General features: G+C 36.2%; 2 protein-coding genes and 1 long non-coding RNA gene across 4 annotated transcripts; 1 reads left to right on the top strand and 2 right to left on the bottom strand.

Annotated features, from left to right (window-relative positions):
• Window positions 1-5,362: 5,362 nt before the first annotated feature.
• Window positions 5,363-8,457, bottom strand: LOC103450189 (probable pectate lyase 4). The gene is made up of 5 exons (XM_008389500.4): window positions 7,919-8,457; window positions 7,124-7,475; window positions 6,830-7,040; window positions 6,664-6,732; window positions 5,363-5,813 (listed from the first exon to the last, which is right to left on the bottom strand). Exons 1-5 carry the CDS (start codon window positions 8,196-8,198, stop codon window positions 5,577-5,579), a joined length of 1,149 nt encoding a protein of 382 aa, XP_008387722.1. The 5' UTR covers window positions 8,199-8,457; the 3' UTR covers window positions 5,363-5,576.
• A 1,079-nt stretch (window positions 8,458-9,536) lies between these two features.
• LOC139190204 (uncharacterized) lies at window positions 9,537-10,868 on the bottom strand. Its single transcript, XR_011574283.1, has 4 exons — window positions 10,644-10,868; window positions 10,460-10,537; window positions 10,142-10,376; window positions 9,537-9,865 (listed from the first exon to the last, which is right to left on the bottom strand). It is a non-coding gene; the product is annotated as an uncharacterized lncRNA (long non-coding RNA).
• Window positions 10,869-12,216: 1,348 nt separating this feature from the next.
• LOC103450190 (ankyrin repeat-containing protein ITN1-like) lies at window positions 12,217-15,548 on the top strand. 2 transcript variants are annotated; one of them, XM_008389502.4, is made up of 4 exons: window positions 12,217-12,487; window positions 12,791-13,342; window positions 13,668-14,077; window positions 14,191-15,548. In XM_008389502.4, the coding sequence occupies exons 1-4, from the start codon at window positions 12,454-12,456 to the stop codon at window positions 15,019-15,021; spliced, it is 1,827 nt and encodes a 608-aa protein (XP_008387724.1). In that variant the 5' UTR covers window positions 12,217-12,453; the 3' UTR covers window positions 15,022-15,548. The 2 variants fall into 2 exon arrangements, with proteins under 2 accessions (XP_008387724.1, XP_008387723.1); XM_008389501.4 differs by having other exon boundaries at window positions 12,788-13,342.
• The last annotated feature ends 1,865 nt before the right edge of the window (window positions 15,549-17,413 follow it).

Below are 17,413 nucleotides of genomic sequence, written 5' to 3'. Positions count from 1 at the left end.
AAGTTAGGTAAGAGGTTATATGGGTTCAAATAAAATTTCTCTTTTTATAATTGAACAATTTCATTGGAGGTTCCACAAACCCTAAAACTCGCATGTATAATCTTTTTGCGCAAGTATGATAAATCCACATGATAATCAAACTATTTTCACAAATATGTTAAGAGCTACTTGTAATCGGTGTTTAAAATATTAGTATTGTGGAAATATCGACATGCAAATTTGTGGAAGTATCAACGGATGTATTAAATATTGATATCAGTTGCTTTAGATGGAAATGATAAAAATTTAAAATGAAACTTTAGGAATTGTCAAATATTAGTTCGGACGAAATATAAGAGTTTCTCCAATATGAGGTAAAGTTCAGACTTCAACCCCCAATTTCCATATCTTTCTTTGATTTTTTGGATATTTCCATGAAACTGTCGAACGTATTGATGAAATTTTAAACACTGCTTGTAGTGCATAATACTAATAAGCTAAACAGGCGGGTCTCGTATATTTGTCTGGAGGATTGATGATACTGGTACACTGTTATTGTGACATTTAATACTAGTGATACAACATTATGTATAAATTTCTTTTCACATAACATTATACTATTAACAAAAGACGTAAAGATACCAATGTACTGGTCCCGTATAAATATTCCCTCTTGGAGCTTCAATTTGATTGTTACCCCCCAAAAAAATGGTCCCCAAATTGCGTGAGGTTAATTTATATTGATTGTTAATAAAAACAGAAAGGGAAAACACAAGGAATCGCACTTTTTGTCAAAATGATGGAATGGGTATGATTTGTTGGTAGCTTTACAGCCTTGTATTTGTTGTTTAATCTCTTGTTTTTCTATCAAGATTTTGTTGTTGGAAGCTGATAGAGTGATAGATTTGTTAAACCCTCAATTATTTGTAATTAGAAATTAATCAAGTAGGAACAAAACCGCAACCACCAACCATCAGAAAATATATTTTTTCTCATTTGGTGTGGCTCTTGGAGTTTTGACAAAAACACAGCCGCATAATCTCGTGAAGGTAGACAAAAACAACTATGTTCATTTATGCGTCATCGCTCTCACTTAAAACAAAACTGCATGAATCCACGACAAGTCGCCGCCCAGTAGAAAAGTGAAAACGTCAAGGGGGCGTTTGTTTCCCCTCACTAAGTGGGACTGGACTAGCTGTTAGTCCAATATTGTGTTTGTTTCATGCTGGGACTAACATTAATGAGACTAAAGAGGACTAGCATGGACAAAACCCTTCACTAAGAGGTCTTAGCGAGATCCCCCAATAACCATGGGACTAGCTAAGACTATCCTCTCTCGTCCTCGTCATGCTCAACAACCACTTCCAATAGACTCATCGTCATCTCCGATTAACTAGATCATAATAAAATATTAATAATTTATATATTAAATAATATAATATTAGAATTTGTTATTATCCAGCTTCTTAGTCCAACACTGTACCAAACGCTTCACTAAGTTAGTCCAGCTTAGTCTAGTCTAAGCCAGTCCAGCTTAGTCCTTGAAGCTAGTCCAGTCCGAGATAGTTCGGCGCAACAAACGCCCCCCAACTCTCTAATGAAAAAAGGGGAAGTCCTGAGACTCCTTGATCGTGGCAAAGGGTAAGATGCAATCTCAATTAGCCTTCTTGGGTTTAGAATGTGTGGGTAACCGTTGTTTATTACCAGTTGTCTTCTTTTTAAGAAAAAAAAAATTGTATGAGTACCAAAAACACAATCATGTGGGGTATGTTATAATAAGAAAGGAAAATTAATGAAAATACTTGAAAATTTTGAGTTTTAATTAAAATGATAAAAATATGTTGTAAGTGAATTGTATCAGAAATGACTTTTAAAAGTAAAAATATCATTTTTGTTAAAAGTGAACTGTACTGAAAATGTTTTGTTAAAACTCCCTAATAAGAATGAATGACATGATTAGTCTGTTTCACTCTTAAAATGTATTAATGAAAAGACAAATCTAAACTTTATAATTTAGATAATAACGTTGTAAAATCGTGTTGCATTTACATTTAAAATTACTCTTTTGCTTAGCGGTCCATGTGTTTGACAGAATCGACACGTCGGCATTTGAAAAATCTCAAAATTTGAAATGAAGGCAAGACATTTCTGTGTTATCCAAATAAAGAGACAAAGTCAACTTACAACTGCTGTTGATAAAGTAAAACCGAAGTTTCTACTCATATTTGTGTTAAAGAATTAGTAAGAGAAACATTTTAGAGAAATATTACGAAGATTATCAAAAATGAGATTTTTCAGAGATTGCCTGTCATTTTACGTTTTTAACGTAATATTTTATAATTTTGGTATGAGAATTAACATTAAATTTAGGGATACTTTAAATGCGATCCTTAATCCTTAACATTCTTTGATTAAAATCTTAATAATATTCAAAGTTTGATCAAGGTCTCTTAACTTTGTACACTTCATTATATTACTATTAATATTTATAGTTTTGACATTAATTGTTTGATATTTTATGAGATTATAATCCTATAAATTTAAAATCCCTCATTATAATATTATTAGAAATGGTTACAATAAAAAAATTCAAACATTTTGATTGAATAAATGGATAAAAACTATGTAAAAATAATAAATAATAAATGGCAAAATAATGTATCCATAGTGTTAAAAACAATTGGTATATTTTATAAACAAATTGGTACATTTCACATATAACAAAGTGGTACATTAATAAAGAAGAATGAGTACATTAGAAATAAATTAGGATACAGATAAAATATTAAAAATTATGAATACAAATGAATTTTTAAAAATATAGGCACTAAAAGAAATTAATACATGGGTACAAAATAAAACTAAAAATATAAATATATGATACAAAGTTTAGGCATAAAACATAAATATACCATATGTAATTTTTCTATCATTGATTAAATGTCACGTGACGGTATACACATGGGTACAAACACAAATAAAACTTTAAAAAATATGGGCACAAAAAGAAACTAATATATGGGTACAAATTAAAAATGAAAAGAAAATTGGTACAAATTAAAAAATATTAGCAAATTAAAAATAGGTACAAACTAAAAATAAAAATATATGATAAAAATTTTAGCCGTAAATATAAATATACTAATTGTAACATTTTTATCATTAAAGGAATATATTTAAAAATAAAAATATTTTATTATTGAAATAATTAATGATGTTATTAATACCCAAGAACCTTGATCAAAAATTAAAAATGAATAGGATTTTAATCAATGGAGTAACAAAAAGAAAGATGTGAACCTAATTTTCTCTTAAATTTATTGGGTTTTCTAGCCCATGATGAGTTGTCATAAGTTTGTTAGAATTATACTCTTTAGGGGATTAAATTATTTACCCAATTGGAGTTGTTTTCGCAATTTAAGTTGTTTTCCCAATTGGAGAAGGATCCATAAATAGATTCTAATTATGATTAGTAATCTTTATCAAAGAAGACCTTATGTCTATATAAAGGGACTATTGCACTAGTTTTGAAGTTGAGCAAACCAATAATTTGTATACCACTCAAGGAGTTAGAGCGAGGAAGGGCAAAGTCTGTGCAGGAGAAAAGAAAAGAAATAAGAGTGTATTTCTTTTTCTTGTTCTTTCGTGTTTGTCGTCAAGTCTTAATTCTGGAGACTTGACAAGATTACCCGTTATACTTATTATTGATATAGTGAAAGATTGTTGTTGTTGCTACGTGGATGTAGACACATATTGCCAAACCACGTTGATTATTGGTGTTGATTTCTCTTGGTTATTTGTTTTTGGTTTCTTCAGTTTGTTCTATTTTTTCTATTCTTAAACACAATATTCACACCAAATAAGATGGTAGAGAGTTCATAAAAAATTTCACTTTCAAATAATCTCCTTAGCATTTCTCAACATTTTATACACCGGCATAAGTTTCTCAATATGAAATATTGACCAATAGGAAAGCACCTTGGCATTCATCAATTGACATTAATGTTCTAGTCACGTATCGGTACTTCCTTAATGTTAATTACCAATTTCCAGGAGCCTATGACCCAACATTAGAGAGAATAAACATCAATGATGTGATCGTCACGCTACGAGAGACGCTAAGGAGACTTTATCAAAAATAAGATTTTTCACATATTTTTTGTCATCTTATATTTTTTTTTCACAATTCTTGTGGCAATATTATAAAATATCGTGTAAAAAATATGAGGTGACGGAGAATTTCACTTTGAAATAATCACTTTAGCATTTCTCGTCACACTACTCTATGACACGTGTTACATTTATTGACTGTATATTCTGGAATATAAATTATCCTTTCATCCCACGTTGAACACTTGGTTTATAATACTTTTAGCACAGGAACACATTTTTTAATATGTTAGGAACACGAGGTGGTACACCGCATATCTTTATACAAATGGAATGAGATAATTGTATTAGAAAACTTAATAAGTGCATTTTTACTCACCTTCATAAACTATGTTGTATGCTCACCATCACTTTTAAAGCTTGACACTGTCTACTAACATAACCATGATTAAATCATATAATTTTTAATTCTAAATATATCATTATGAGGAGTGAAAAACCTTTGTATATTTACAGGTTCGTCGTCTTCTTCCATGGTAATTGCAGGTTTATTACAAACTCGTCGTCTTCTTCTTTGGTTAATGCATATTTATTTGCAAATTTGGGATACACATATCGTCCCTTACCCAAAACATGCCCAAAATTAACTAAAAAACTAGGAGCCTGTTTGGTACTATACTTGAATCCAACTTTTTAAACTCAAAAACAATTTTCAAGTTTTAGGCGTTAAAAACTTGTTTGGTAGAACTATTTAAAAAAAAATGAACTCAAGACTAACTAAAAAATACAGATATTATCTAAAAACTCTAAAAAAAACATAAAAAATGAGTTTTTAAACTTAAACTCACTCATTACTTTTCTCTCCCTACTCCCCTCTCACTCCAAATCTCTCTCTCTCTCTCTCTCTCTCTCTCTTTTCTTCTTTCTCTCCTCTTTTTTTTTTGACCTTTTTCATGTCTCCTTCAATCCGCTCTCTTCATTCTCTTTGTTCTTTCTCACTCCTCTTCATCTCCATCTCGTCTGATCCTCTCTCTGCTTTCTCTTCCCTTCTTTCCTCCTCTCTCCTCTTTCTCCCTCTCCAGCGACCCTCTCTTAGATCTCTTTATTTAGTTTAAATCGCAAATCAATCAAGTTTTTTAGTTTTAAAGAAAATTGTTTTCAAGAAATGTTTTGAGAAATAATAAAAAATTTCAAATTGGATACCAAATAGGTTTTAAACCTTCCTCCATTTGTCTAATGACACATGGTATACCCACCCGTGCTCCAGGCAAAATGATAAATTTCTCCAGCACATGGGTTCCATTTATTATGCGGTGAATAATAGGACTGCGTAAATAATGCGCAGATTAATCTTTGTTACCGACAGAATAACAAACTGGTTATTTTACACAGATGAAATACATGAGGTCGACTAAATTTAAGCGGAAACAGAAAATTGAATACCATATAAAACTTGGGAATTTAAGGGAATATTAGTTTCCTCGAGGCTACTTCGCTAATCCTTGATCAGCTGGCCGCGGAACACACTGCCATCCTGCGCAATGTTGGAGAACATGCTTAAGATCGTCCACGGGCGGTCCTTTTGTCCATGTCTGATAGTGCTGGGTAGGATGAAACACGCAATGTTCACCGCCATCGGGGGATAATCCTGCTTGAGTTCCCGTTACAAATAAGTCGCCTTCGGACTTAATGTGGCCAGTCATTGGCGTCTCCTTGTCCGCTGCCTATAGGAAAGGCGGAGTAAACAAGTTAGTCTCATTAGCAAAATACAATTCAATGGCCATGTACTGGATGAATCGACAGTAGCTTTAATTGAACAAACAAGTCTACAATTAAAGGCTGCGAGTAACGTATTCTCATTCATCAAGCCTTCAATTGGATTAATAGAAATAAAATATCGCATTATATGCATCCATGTTAAAACTTTCTTGAAATAACTCAACTCAGCATTCAGTAACTAACTAAACACGAATGCGCTTACTTGAGCTTATGCACCATTCTGACCAACCCTTACTAAAAACAAATGCACTTACTCAAGTTTATGCACTATTCTGATCAACTTTCACCGCCAATGAAAAATTACTTACTGATATCATGATTATCATCAATGACCACCACTAGGCCTACACTATCTTCATTTTTATTTGGTTAAGTATGGTCGAATCTTGATCAACATATCCAATGCTTCCAGTTTGAGATCAGCTTTATAGGTTGCTAAGAGGGTGGTAATATAGAAGTTGGAAATTTGGAGGTATCTCTGAACCCCTTGGAAATTTCAATGGTTAACAGCTAGAACAGGATTAAAATGCATGGATAAAGTTACTAACTTAACATACGGCATCAAGTTATATGATGATGAAAGAGTCTGACCTTACATCGTGATCAGAGTTATGAATTTCTAGATCATAGGATGGGATGAGCAAAAAAGCTAGCACTCATACAAGGAATATTGCAGAATACTAATATACAATATCTTTAGATCAGCTTCTGAATTGTCAAATGCTGAATAAAACTGCACAATTATGCGAGTAAGAAATCTTAAAGGCATGTAGATAAAAATGAAAATGGACATACCTTCTCCGTAAGGTACTTAAATGCCACTTTTTTCTGTCCTGCTTCATATATATTGCATTCCGAGAATATCTGGGGTGGAAAAATAATAAATATCATATTCACCTCGTATGGGATAAAATACTTGGAAAGGGGGATTCGAGCAATATATAATATCCATTCGTACTACCTGCGATTCTACACTAGCACAAACAGCATATATGCCCCAGTTTCGGGTGTAATTGTTATATAGATGTACTTTTGCAAATCTAACACGAGGATGCCTCTGTCTGGTCCCATCAAAGAAACAGTGGTGAATGGTAACCCGGATGCATCTGTCATCAATATGAGAGGGATCTGAGCCAATCAGCATTGTCTTATCATGCTGTGAAAAATGACACCTGCACAATGGTTAAACACAGAAACTTAAATTTTGCAAGGATTAGACAAATGACTTTCAACATGGAGGGAGGATTCACCTCACCTGGAAATTGTAATATCAGTGCTTCCTCTGGTGATATCGATAAGTCCGTCTTCATAATCACGAAGGCTGCAGCGATCTATCCATATGTGTTTAGAATTGGGTTTTATTTGAATGCCATCAACATCTGGCCCTCTACCACCTTCAAACTCTAAATTGCACACAATGACATGTTCACATTCCTTCAACCTCAACCCCTTCCCTGTAAGTTTAATCCTCTGACCACGCCCATCTATAGTCTTATACGATGACACGTTCAAGTAAGATTGGAGATGGATAGTGCCTGAAATTTCGAAGACAATCCAAAGCGGTTCTTTCTGACGACATCCTTCCCTAAGTGAACCCGGACCATCATCTACAAACAAATATAAACAAAAACAATTAAAATTTAAGCTTCCACACGCAACGATACACAGTTCACGACATCAAATGCCAATCTCAAGTTCTCAATAGATGAAACAGCAGCAAGAGATACAATCAAATTTACTAATTTAACAGCAAGATTCATACTCTGGAGTTGGCATGCCAAATTAACTACAAAATCATCCGCTTAAACTGACAAAACCCCTCGAAAACGGATTCGAATCAAATTCCCATAAGCATTTCTACTATCCCAATCCCCATAAGCAAGTTTTACTTCAACTAATTGCAAATTAAACACTAACCCACAAATTAAACTTTCAAAACAAGCAAAACCCAAATTTGCATGCCACAAAACAAACACATTTACAAAGTGATTCGAAGCTAAAATTAACAAGAACAAACATTTAGTTAACAAATTGAATTTACAAAACTGACCTGCTAGAGTGGTGACGTGGTAAACGGCGCCGTGGAGGCCGCCGATTGCGAGCCGGCCGAAGCCCTCGGCCTGGGCGGAGAGGGCGCGCAAGCTCGAGTCGACGTGAGCGTACGGCAAGGCGACCACCATGCTGCTGCTGGTCTTCTTAGCTGACGTTGAGCTAGAGCTAGGGATTTGAGCCGCTTGATCCGACGGACCATATTTAAAGCCCGAATTGGCCGTTTCACTGGACCCGGGGCCATTACGGCGTTTACGGTGGTGGCCGTGGGAGTTGCCCATTTATGGCGAAAACGTTGCTGTTTTGATTTGTGATTACGGCCGAAATTGAAACGGAAAAAAACTCGTCATGTGATGTTGTGCCGGTGAATTGAAACGGAAGATGAAGATTGTATGCGTTTGATGCGATATTATTTGTCGGTTATGCTAAAGTGTTTCTTCTGTTGGATTCTTGCAGGGTTTACTGTTATTAAAACCGCCGACACATTTATGTCCGTAATTGTGTTTAATGGTTACGTTTGTTACGTGACATCTTCTCGATGAGATGTCAAAAATGTAACATAAATATATAACAGTAACAAATAATGTATCATTTATTCTAATCGATATGTTAAAGCAGATGTGAAAGAAAATGTTAAGCTAACATGGACTAAGAGATGTTAAATTTGAAACTGCTTTCAAATATGGTTTTTTGCTAATTTCAAAGGCTTTCCACTTGCCTCATCTTAAATGATAGCATATTATGTATTATTTTATTATTTTTTTAAACCAACAACAACTTAACTTTTATAATTTTTGTTTAAAAAACATAAATGAAAGAATAAATTTTGGCATATCAAGGGGAAGAAAAATATTAATAATATGTCATATTGTCAAGTCAGCCATTTTGAAGATGCTCTGATAAAAGAGGCTTCTTCAAATGACACATTTCTTTTTTTACACACAAAAAAACAAGAATTTTAATGCTTTTGGTTACAAATTAATAACTCAAAATATAATAGAGAAATGTTAGGAAGACTTTATTAAAAATAGGATTCTTCATGGACCTCAAAATAAAATAAAACAAAAGACATAATTATATTCGGGAGTGAACGACTAAACAAACATCAGTATTTAGTGAAATCCTGCCAAAATATGGTGTACTTTCGATCGAATTCTGCTACATAAAAGTGTATGGTGCAACCATGGAAAATCGCATGGCTGCAACCATGTAAAATGACACGCTTTGATCCCGATATTCCTCAAATACCAGGATAGGCACGTGCTGGCCGACACCCGAGGATGACGAAAGCCATTTATTGCATATAAGAGTAATGATTAAGAGGAAATATGAATAAATAATCATAGGAGAAATTAAGTGAATTAAACAGAGTTTAAGAAAATAGCTAGAGTGCACAGAACACGTTCTAAAACAAGATCACAAAGAAAGGATCATTACAAGATATAACACAAGTGAATAATAGACCGTTACTGATAGGGGAATGCCTCGTACGTTGTGTCGTAGTCCTCGTTTCTAAGACTTGAATGGGGGTGCAAGACAAAGGTGAGTGGATTAAGTTCATATACATACATAGTACAAAGACAGTTATGAACATACTAACCCCCATAATAAGTGATAGCTTTTCAGAAAACTCTAGCATGCCATAGAACAATTTATAAGTCAATGCATAAGATCATCACATAAATCATTCTCGCAAAGTCAACTCAGGAAGCAGTTCACAAGTCATCTTATATCTATAGTGTGCTACTAGTGAGTTCACTGTATAATAATAATAACTCCCGGCCCAATGCCTGCTCCATGGTCTCTGCGCCCGTAGCCAGAGATTATTTACTCTTGGCCCAATGCTTGCTCCGTGTCCCTCAGCCCGTAGCTAGGAATTATTTCTCCCGACCTAACTGCCAACACCAGATCCTCGCCCCAGGTGGCATAGTATAGAGTCATCCATCATCTATACTATGAAGAGGTGTTCGAAAAACATGTTCTAAGTATTATATCGTCATCCATAAGATATTCTACCAGAACATGATTTTTATATAGAAAATATGATATTTAAAATAAGTTCAATATAGGCTATAATCGATTCTCAATATATAATATTCAAAACATATTCAAATAATCATGCCTCCTGTAAAACGTTATCCAAAACATAAATCTGTAAGGCATGCTATTAATATGTGCAAATTCTATAATTAAATCATGCAAATTTTAGAAGGGATCCACTCACTAGTAATTCCAGCATATTCCTCAATAGGTGCCTTAATCCATCTCTGTACCATTAAATTTGCCTCTGCCTTGTCGAAAGATTCCGCTAGAACTAACGGTTTTCGTTGCAGTCGCCGTTAATCTTAACAGCAACCACCGCTGGCATTGCCAGAGTTCGTCGGAAACTTTTGAGGATACGGGGACGTTGAATTTATCTCGGATTCAACATGAACTTGCCGGATTATCCTTGCCAGATTCTGGAAAAAGGAAACAGAGTGCATGCATGTTAATTCTTAGTGATCTCCCACCAAACTTCACATGCAGCAAGGTACCTAATTACCTAGAATAGTGTCCAACTGAATTCGAGGGCCAACACTCTCAAACTTGCCGGAGAAAAACGCGGTTTCACCGTCGAAAACTGAGATAAAAAGAATATGTATATGCAGAGAATTAAACCCCAAATATAATCGACATAAAACTCGTCCAGATAAATTATACACAACCAAGAGAAGAACAATTCCTACCTGATATAAAAATTCAAGAGAGCTCCAGCTCTCGATGGCTATGGCAGATTACGCAGAGGTGCACAAAAGCCACATACAACCTTGCAGATAGATTCTCTAGGTCCTAAAGGTCCAAGGTTCGAGTTATTGGAAGTTGATTTGATCGGATTCGCGAGAAATAGTGATGGTTCTTGCTCGGAGATAGAGGATGAGAATGCAGAAAGGAAATGGAGAAATAGAGAGTAAGTGTAAAAGAATGAAGAATAAGAGAGGGGTTCACGGTGCAGAAAATAATTATAACCTTGGGCTGGGATTTTGGGCTAACGTTAGCACAACCTAAAAGATTGGGCCGAAAAGTCCAAGCCCACTAATGGCAAAAGCGTAATTTACCTTACATTTTGGAACATGTTATTACATAAAATCCCATGGCTGCCTTACAAAATTGCACAACCTTCACAATCTATGAAAAATTGCATATGGCTGCAATCTTACACTCATAAACCCTGAAAAAACTTTTCTGGCATAAATCTCTTTTTCCTTTCTTTTATTTTGCACACATACTTGGGCTAACAAAGAATTTATTTGCAGGCAATACACTCTTAAACCCTAAAAATTTGAAATTAAATGAAAAAAAAACTTGCACAAATTGATTCATACATTAGTTAAAGGATTTAAAACTTCAAAATCACTATCCATCGGTCCAAAAGAGCGTTTTTTATTTTTTATTTATTTTTATTTTCTCCATGAGAGCATCTTGGGGTTTTTAGCTAGATTGAATGTATGATAAAGATTGTGTGATGGTATGGTTTGATTATTGGGTGTGTGTTTATTAATAAATTTTAGTTTTATTATTAATTTCATCTCGTACTTGATGATAATAAATAGGGTAAAAAAGAAAATTCACATTTAGGTGTACATTGAGATTATGTGTTTAAATAAAATTTCTCTTTTGATAGTGAATGAGGGGTTTGTTTAACGTTTATACTTGCTTAGTTGAAATGAATTTTTTCCTTTTTTTTATTTGAGGGAAAAACAAACATCAAGACAAACTAATTGGTGAGTAATTATTTAGAGTTGTCTTCATATTTATCTTGTTTTTCTAATGAAAACAAGAAATATTTTTGTAAAACAATACAATTATTACTAAATTTTGTTAAATTTCTCCTCAAAACAATCCGACAAATTTGAAGGATGATATTGATATATTTTCTTATTATTTTTAATAGTCACGCTTTACATATCGCTACAGAACAATGAATTTTATAATTTCTTCACTTGCAACTTTGCATATGCTGCAAACAAATTTCTCAATCCAAAAACTATGGGGGCTTTCAATTCCATTAAGATTTTCAATTGCTTTTCATCGACATTACATAAGGTAATAGCAAAAGGTTAAAATTATGTGTTTTTTTTTTCCCAAACAACTTCAAGAATACAAAATCTCTTCTCATGCTTTTTCTTGTTACACAAGCAACCTTGTTTGGTATGGGTGTAGTCCGATCCCCGTGCGTCGTGGTGTCAAAAATGGAAAATCCCAGCTGGCGCCAAATTAACTACCTCGTTCTTTTTATTTTTTTTTTTAATTTTCTTAATATGTCAACCTCATTTTTTTAATTTGAAAAAAATAAAAAACCGAAAACACCGCCGTTCTTGGCCACCCGCCACCTGCCGCCTCCTCCTGCCGCCCCGTCCCCATCAGCTCCACCTCCTTCCTCGCCTTGAAAACCCAGATCACACACATTCTTCATTCCTCCCAATCAATTCGTCGCATTTTTTTATTATATAATTTTATATAATAGAAAAATGAGCACGTAAAGTCTCTATTTTCACAATGAGAATCCGTTTGGGACCGGGGCATGATTCAGGTACTCCCTCTCTCACTGCGTGTTATTGTGTGTTTGGCTGCCGAGAATCTGCGGGAAAATGAAAGAAAATGGAATTAGGAATTGAATGTTCCCTCATTGCCCATTTTCGTTTCTTGATCAATTTCGCGGGAAACACAGAACATAAATTTCATTAATTTTGCTATTTTTTTTGTATTAATTTCTCAATTATCATTATATATTCACTGACTATATGATCCAATCTGTTGTTTTTTTTTTTTTTACTTTTAAATTAATTATATGAATAAAGATATAAATTGTGGAGTTTATTTGATTTGTAAGTAGGTGAGAGGGACTTGGAGAAGGGGCTGGTGCAGCCCTCAACCCCAGGAGCTCTGTCGGAGCCGCCGTCGTCACCGCACCCGTCGAGGCCCGCCCTGGTGTTCTCGAATTCCAGCAAGGCCCTGCTGGTTTCAAATTCTGGCAAGGCATTGCTGGTTTCGAATTCCAGCAAGTCTCTGGTTGCGTCTAATTCCGGGAAGCGCATTGATCAGTTGGGGAGGAAGAAGTATGTGAAGCAGGTGACTGGCCGCCACAATGACACAGAGCTCCACCTGGCTGCGCGCCGCGGGGACTTGGCAGCGGTGCATCAGTTTCTGGGGGAGATTGATGCCCAGATGGTGGGATCCGAGTTTGATGAAGAGGTGGAGGAGATGAGGTCTGCTATTGTGAATGAGGTGAATGAGTTGGGAGAGACGGCACTTTTCATAGCAGCGGAGCAGGGCCATCTTGCTATAGTGGAGGAGCTTCTGCCTTACATGACGGAGAAGGGTATTTTGTTGAAGAATCAAATTGGGTTTGATGCATTGCATATTGCTGCAAATAAAGGGCACCAAGGTAACCATAAAGTTAGATAATCCGTGCCGGAATTTGAATTATTAGTTCAGTTCAGTAATGTGTATCTAAGTGTTTATGAAATGTTGAAACTTGAAATGGCGAAATTTTTAGTGTGACGGTCATTACCATCGAGTGATGTTACTAACGCACATTTTATAGTATTGGTGATCGAAAGATCAGAGGTTTTTTATTCACTGTGAGTTGAAACAGTGTTGTGTTTGATTTTGTTTTAGTTCATGCACTTTGAGTTGTTTCTGCTTTGTCTTTGGTGATTAATCGAGTTTCAATACCATGTCACCTCAGCTCAATAACCAGCTTTCTGCAGCCGTTGTCCAGGTGCTCTTAGACCATGACCCGGGGCTTAGCAAAACAGTGGGCCAGGCAAATGCTACCCCTCTTGTGTCTGCTGCTACAAGAGGGCATACAGCCGTCGTTAAAGAATTACTATCCAAAGATTCTACTTTGCTGGAAGTAGCGAAATCCAATGGGAAGAATGCGTTGCATCTTGCTGCGCGACAGGGGCATGTGGAAATTGTGAAAACTTTGCTTGGCAGGGATCCACAACTAGCAAGAAGAATTGATAAGAAAGGACAAACTGCTCTGCATATGGCCGTAAAAGGTCATAGCAGTGAAGTTGTGAGGTTGATTGTCAATGCGGATCCAGCTATTGTCATGCTTCCAGACAAGTTCGGCAATTCAGCATTGCATGTGGCCACCAGGAAAAAGCGAGTAGATGTATGTATTTCCATTGTTGGATCTTCATGTTTTGACATGTTAATATGATCTTGTTCTATGATCGGATACTTAGTATTGACTTTATTCAATTTAATTTCTCATTATGCTTGCAGATAGTCAATGTGCTGTTGCTCGTTCGTGATACAAATGTGAATGCTCTAACAAGAGACCAGAAAACACCCCTTGATATAGCCGAAGGACTTCCATACTCTGAAGAAATCACAACAATTAAGGAAACCTTGACTCAATATGGTGCTTTCCGAGCAAATGAACTTAACCAGCCACGGGATGAGCTTAGAAACACCGTGACAGAGATACAAAAAAATGTCCATAATCAGCTTGAACAAGCCCGCAAAACCAACCAGAGTGTTACTGGAATTGCCAAGGAGCTCCGCAAGCTACAGAGGGAAGGAATCAATAATGCCACTAACTCAGTCACAGTGGTTGCTTCACTCTTTGCAACAGTAGCTTTTGCAGCTCTATTTACACTTCCTGGCGGTGATTTTGACACCGGGGCAGCTGTTGTGTCAATCCGAGTATCATTTAAAATTTTCATCCTTTCCAATGCCGTTTCACTCTTCTCATCATTGGCTGTTGTTTTGGTACAAATCACCCTCGTCAGGGGGGAGACAAAGACGGAGAGGAGGGTTGTGGAAGTGATCAATAAGTTGATGTGGCTAGCCTCTGTCTGCACTACAGTAGCATTTATATCTTCATCGTATATAGTGGTTGGGCGGCATAATTTGTGGGCTGCAATCCTTGTCACAGTTATAGGGGGACTTACAATTGGGGGAGTTATTGGTACCATGACATATTACGTGGTGAAGACCAAAAGGCTTCGCAGACTGAGGAAGAGAGAGAAGATGTTGAGGAGGAATGGAACTAACCATTCCATGCGTCACTCAGAGTCTGATTCAGAAGTGAACCGTATTTATGCCCTGTGATCATACTGTGGTTTGGAACTAGCCTCTGGTTCTATGTCTGCCTCTAACACGGGGAGGAGAAAATCATACAGGATACTTGGTTCGCAAGAGGTTCTCCGCTATAGATACAAAATTCAGGGACCTTGTAACAGCATCAGTGTGTGGAGTGTGGACTCGTTTGAAAATGATTTTCCAGGCGTCTCAAGGATTGCAAAATTTTTCAGCAAAACCGTTGACGCCCTTAAATCGTCAAAGGCAGCGAGGGATTAAAATGATATGGCGTATACGTGGTACTGGTCTGATTTGTAACTTGTATAGTTGGATTAGTCACAAATAATCAATTTTCCACAGTTGGAAACCTGTGAGTTGTTTGGTTGAACACGCGAAAGCGCGAATGGCCTTGAGACATGTTCTTTGCATAGCCTTGTTCACTTTGTATTTTTACTTTCTCCAGGAGCTTGACCCTATTGAAAAGCTTGTACATTTTCGAAAACTTGTTGTTCACTTTCATCTTTCTGATTTACAGGGATAAAACAACATTTGCTTTAGTGTAACAAATGTGGCGGATAGTGATCCCATCCGTCACATTTGAGAGCGACCGCTTTTCATACATTGTGGAAGACTTTTATGAGATATAACTCTGATATTTCATTTACTTAATGAATAAGAAATTACAATGGGTTTATATACAGCAGAGAAAAATAGCTTAGTAACTAATTACACCTAGATAACTCACTAATCTAGTAATTAGTTACAAGGACAGCTGTAACACACTTGTAACAAAAATACAACCAACTATTTATATGCCTCTTTACACCCCCTCAAGCTAAACAGAGGATAGCCGAGTGAAAGCTTGGTTTGAAGATATTGAAACCGAGCTTTGGAAAGAGATTTAGTGTGGATATCAACAACTTGATGCTGAGTATTGAGGTATTGTACCCAGAGCAATTTGGCGAGAACTAGTTCACGAATGTAATGGTAATCAATTTCCACATGCTTTGTCCGAGCATGAAAAACTGGATTTGAGGCTAGAGAAATTGCAGAGAAATTGTCACACCAAAGAGTGGGAATGATAGTGAGGTGAAGAGCAATATCTCTGAAATTTTACACACCCATGTGAGTTCAGCTGCAATGTGCGCAAGAGATCTATATTCGGCCTCAGTAGAAGATTGAGCAACAGTATGTTGCTTTTTTGCACTCCAACTAATCAAGTTTTTGCCCAAATATATATAGTAGCCACTTGTAAGCCGTCGATCAAACACACAACCAGCCCAATCTGTATCAGAATAGGCTGTAAGGTGCAATGAACTCTTCTTAAACCACATTCCTTGATCAAATGTACCTTTTAAGAATCGTAAGATTCTTTTGACAGCCTGAAAGTGTGAATCACAAGGACAATGTAGAAATTGGCAGACTTGATTCACGGCAAAGGAAAGGTCAGGTCTGGTCCAAGTGAAATACTGAAGAGCCCCGACGATAAACCTGTATTCTTTAGGATCAGCTAATGGAACGCCAACATGATCAAGCTTTTGAGTTCCCAAGGGGGTAACACAAGGTTTACAACCTTCCATGTTTGTCTTGAGTAAGAGATTTAAAGCATATTTGCTTTGAGACAGAAAAATGCCATCATTGGATCTATGAAATTCTAGGCCAAGGAAATAGTGCAATGGGCCTAAATCCTTAACTAGAAATAAGGAACCAAGCTGCTGAATAAAGTGTTGACATAGAGAGGTATTGGGACCAATTACCAGTTTATCATCCACATATACAAGAACTAGGACAGGAAATGGTTGAAGTTTCACAAACAGAGAGCAATTAGATTGAGAGTTTGTAAAACCAAGAGATACCAGAGTGTTAAAAAACTTGTCATACCATGCCCTAGGAGCTTGCTTTAAGCCATATAAACCTCTTCTTTGAGATTGCTATGAAGAAAAGCATTGCTGATGTCAAGTTGGTTTAAAAACCAATCATATTGGACTGCAAGTGTAAGAAGAATGCGAATAGTAACAGGTTTAGCAACCGGGCTGAAGGTCTCTTTGAAATCAACACCTTCTTGTTGATGGAAGCCCTTAGCAACAAGACGGGCTTTGTATCGATCAATGGAACCATCGGGTTGTCTTTTGATTTGAAAGACCCATTTGCAGCCAACTAGATTTTGATGGGGAGATGAGGGTACAAGATTTCAAGTGCCGGTGGACTGGAGAGCTTGAAATTCTTCCATCATTGCTTTATTCCAGTGATCATATTTGGAGGCTTGCAAATAAGTAGTAGGCATAAAAGAAGTAGAATCAACAGGATGGTTGGTAGCTGCAAATACTTTTGGCTTGAAAATTCCAGCTTTAGACCGAGTAATCATGGGATGAGTGTTTGTGGGAACTGAAATAGAAGAATAATGGTGCTCGTGAGATGAGGC

Source organism: Malus domestica, chromosome 12, assembly GCF_042453785.1.
Source record: "Malus domestica chromosome 12, GDT2T_hap1".
Lineage (NCBI taxonomy): Eukaryota > Viridiplantae > Streptophyta > Magnoliopsida > Rosales > Rosaceae > Malus > Malus domestica.
This window is presented reverse-complemented; position numbering and strand designations above follow the sequence as displayed.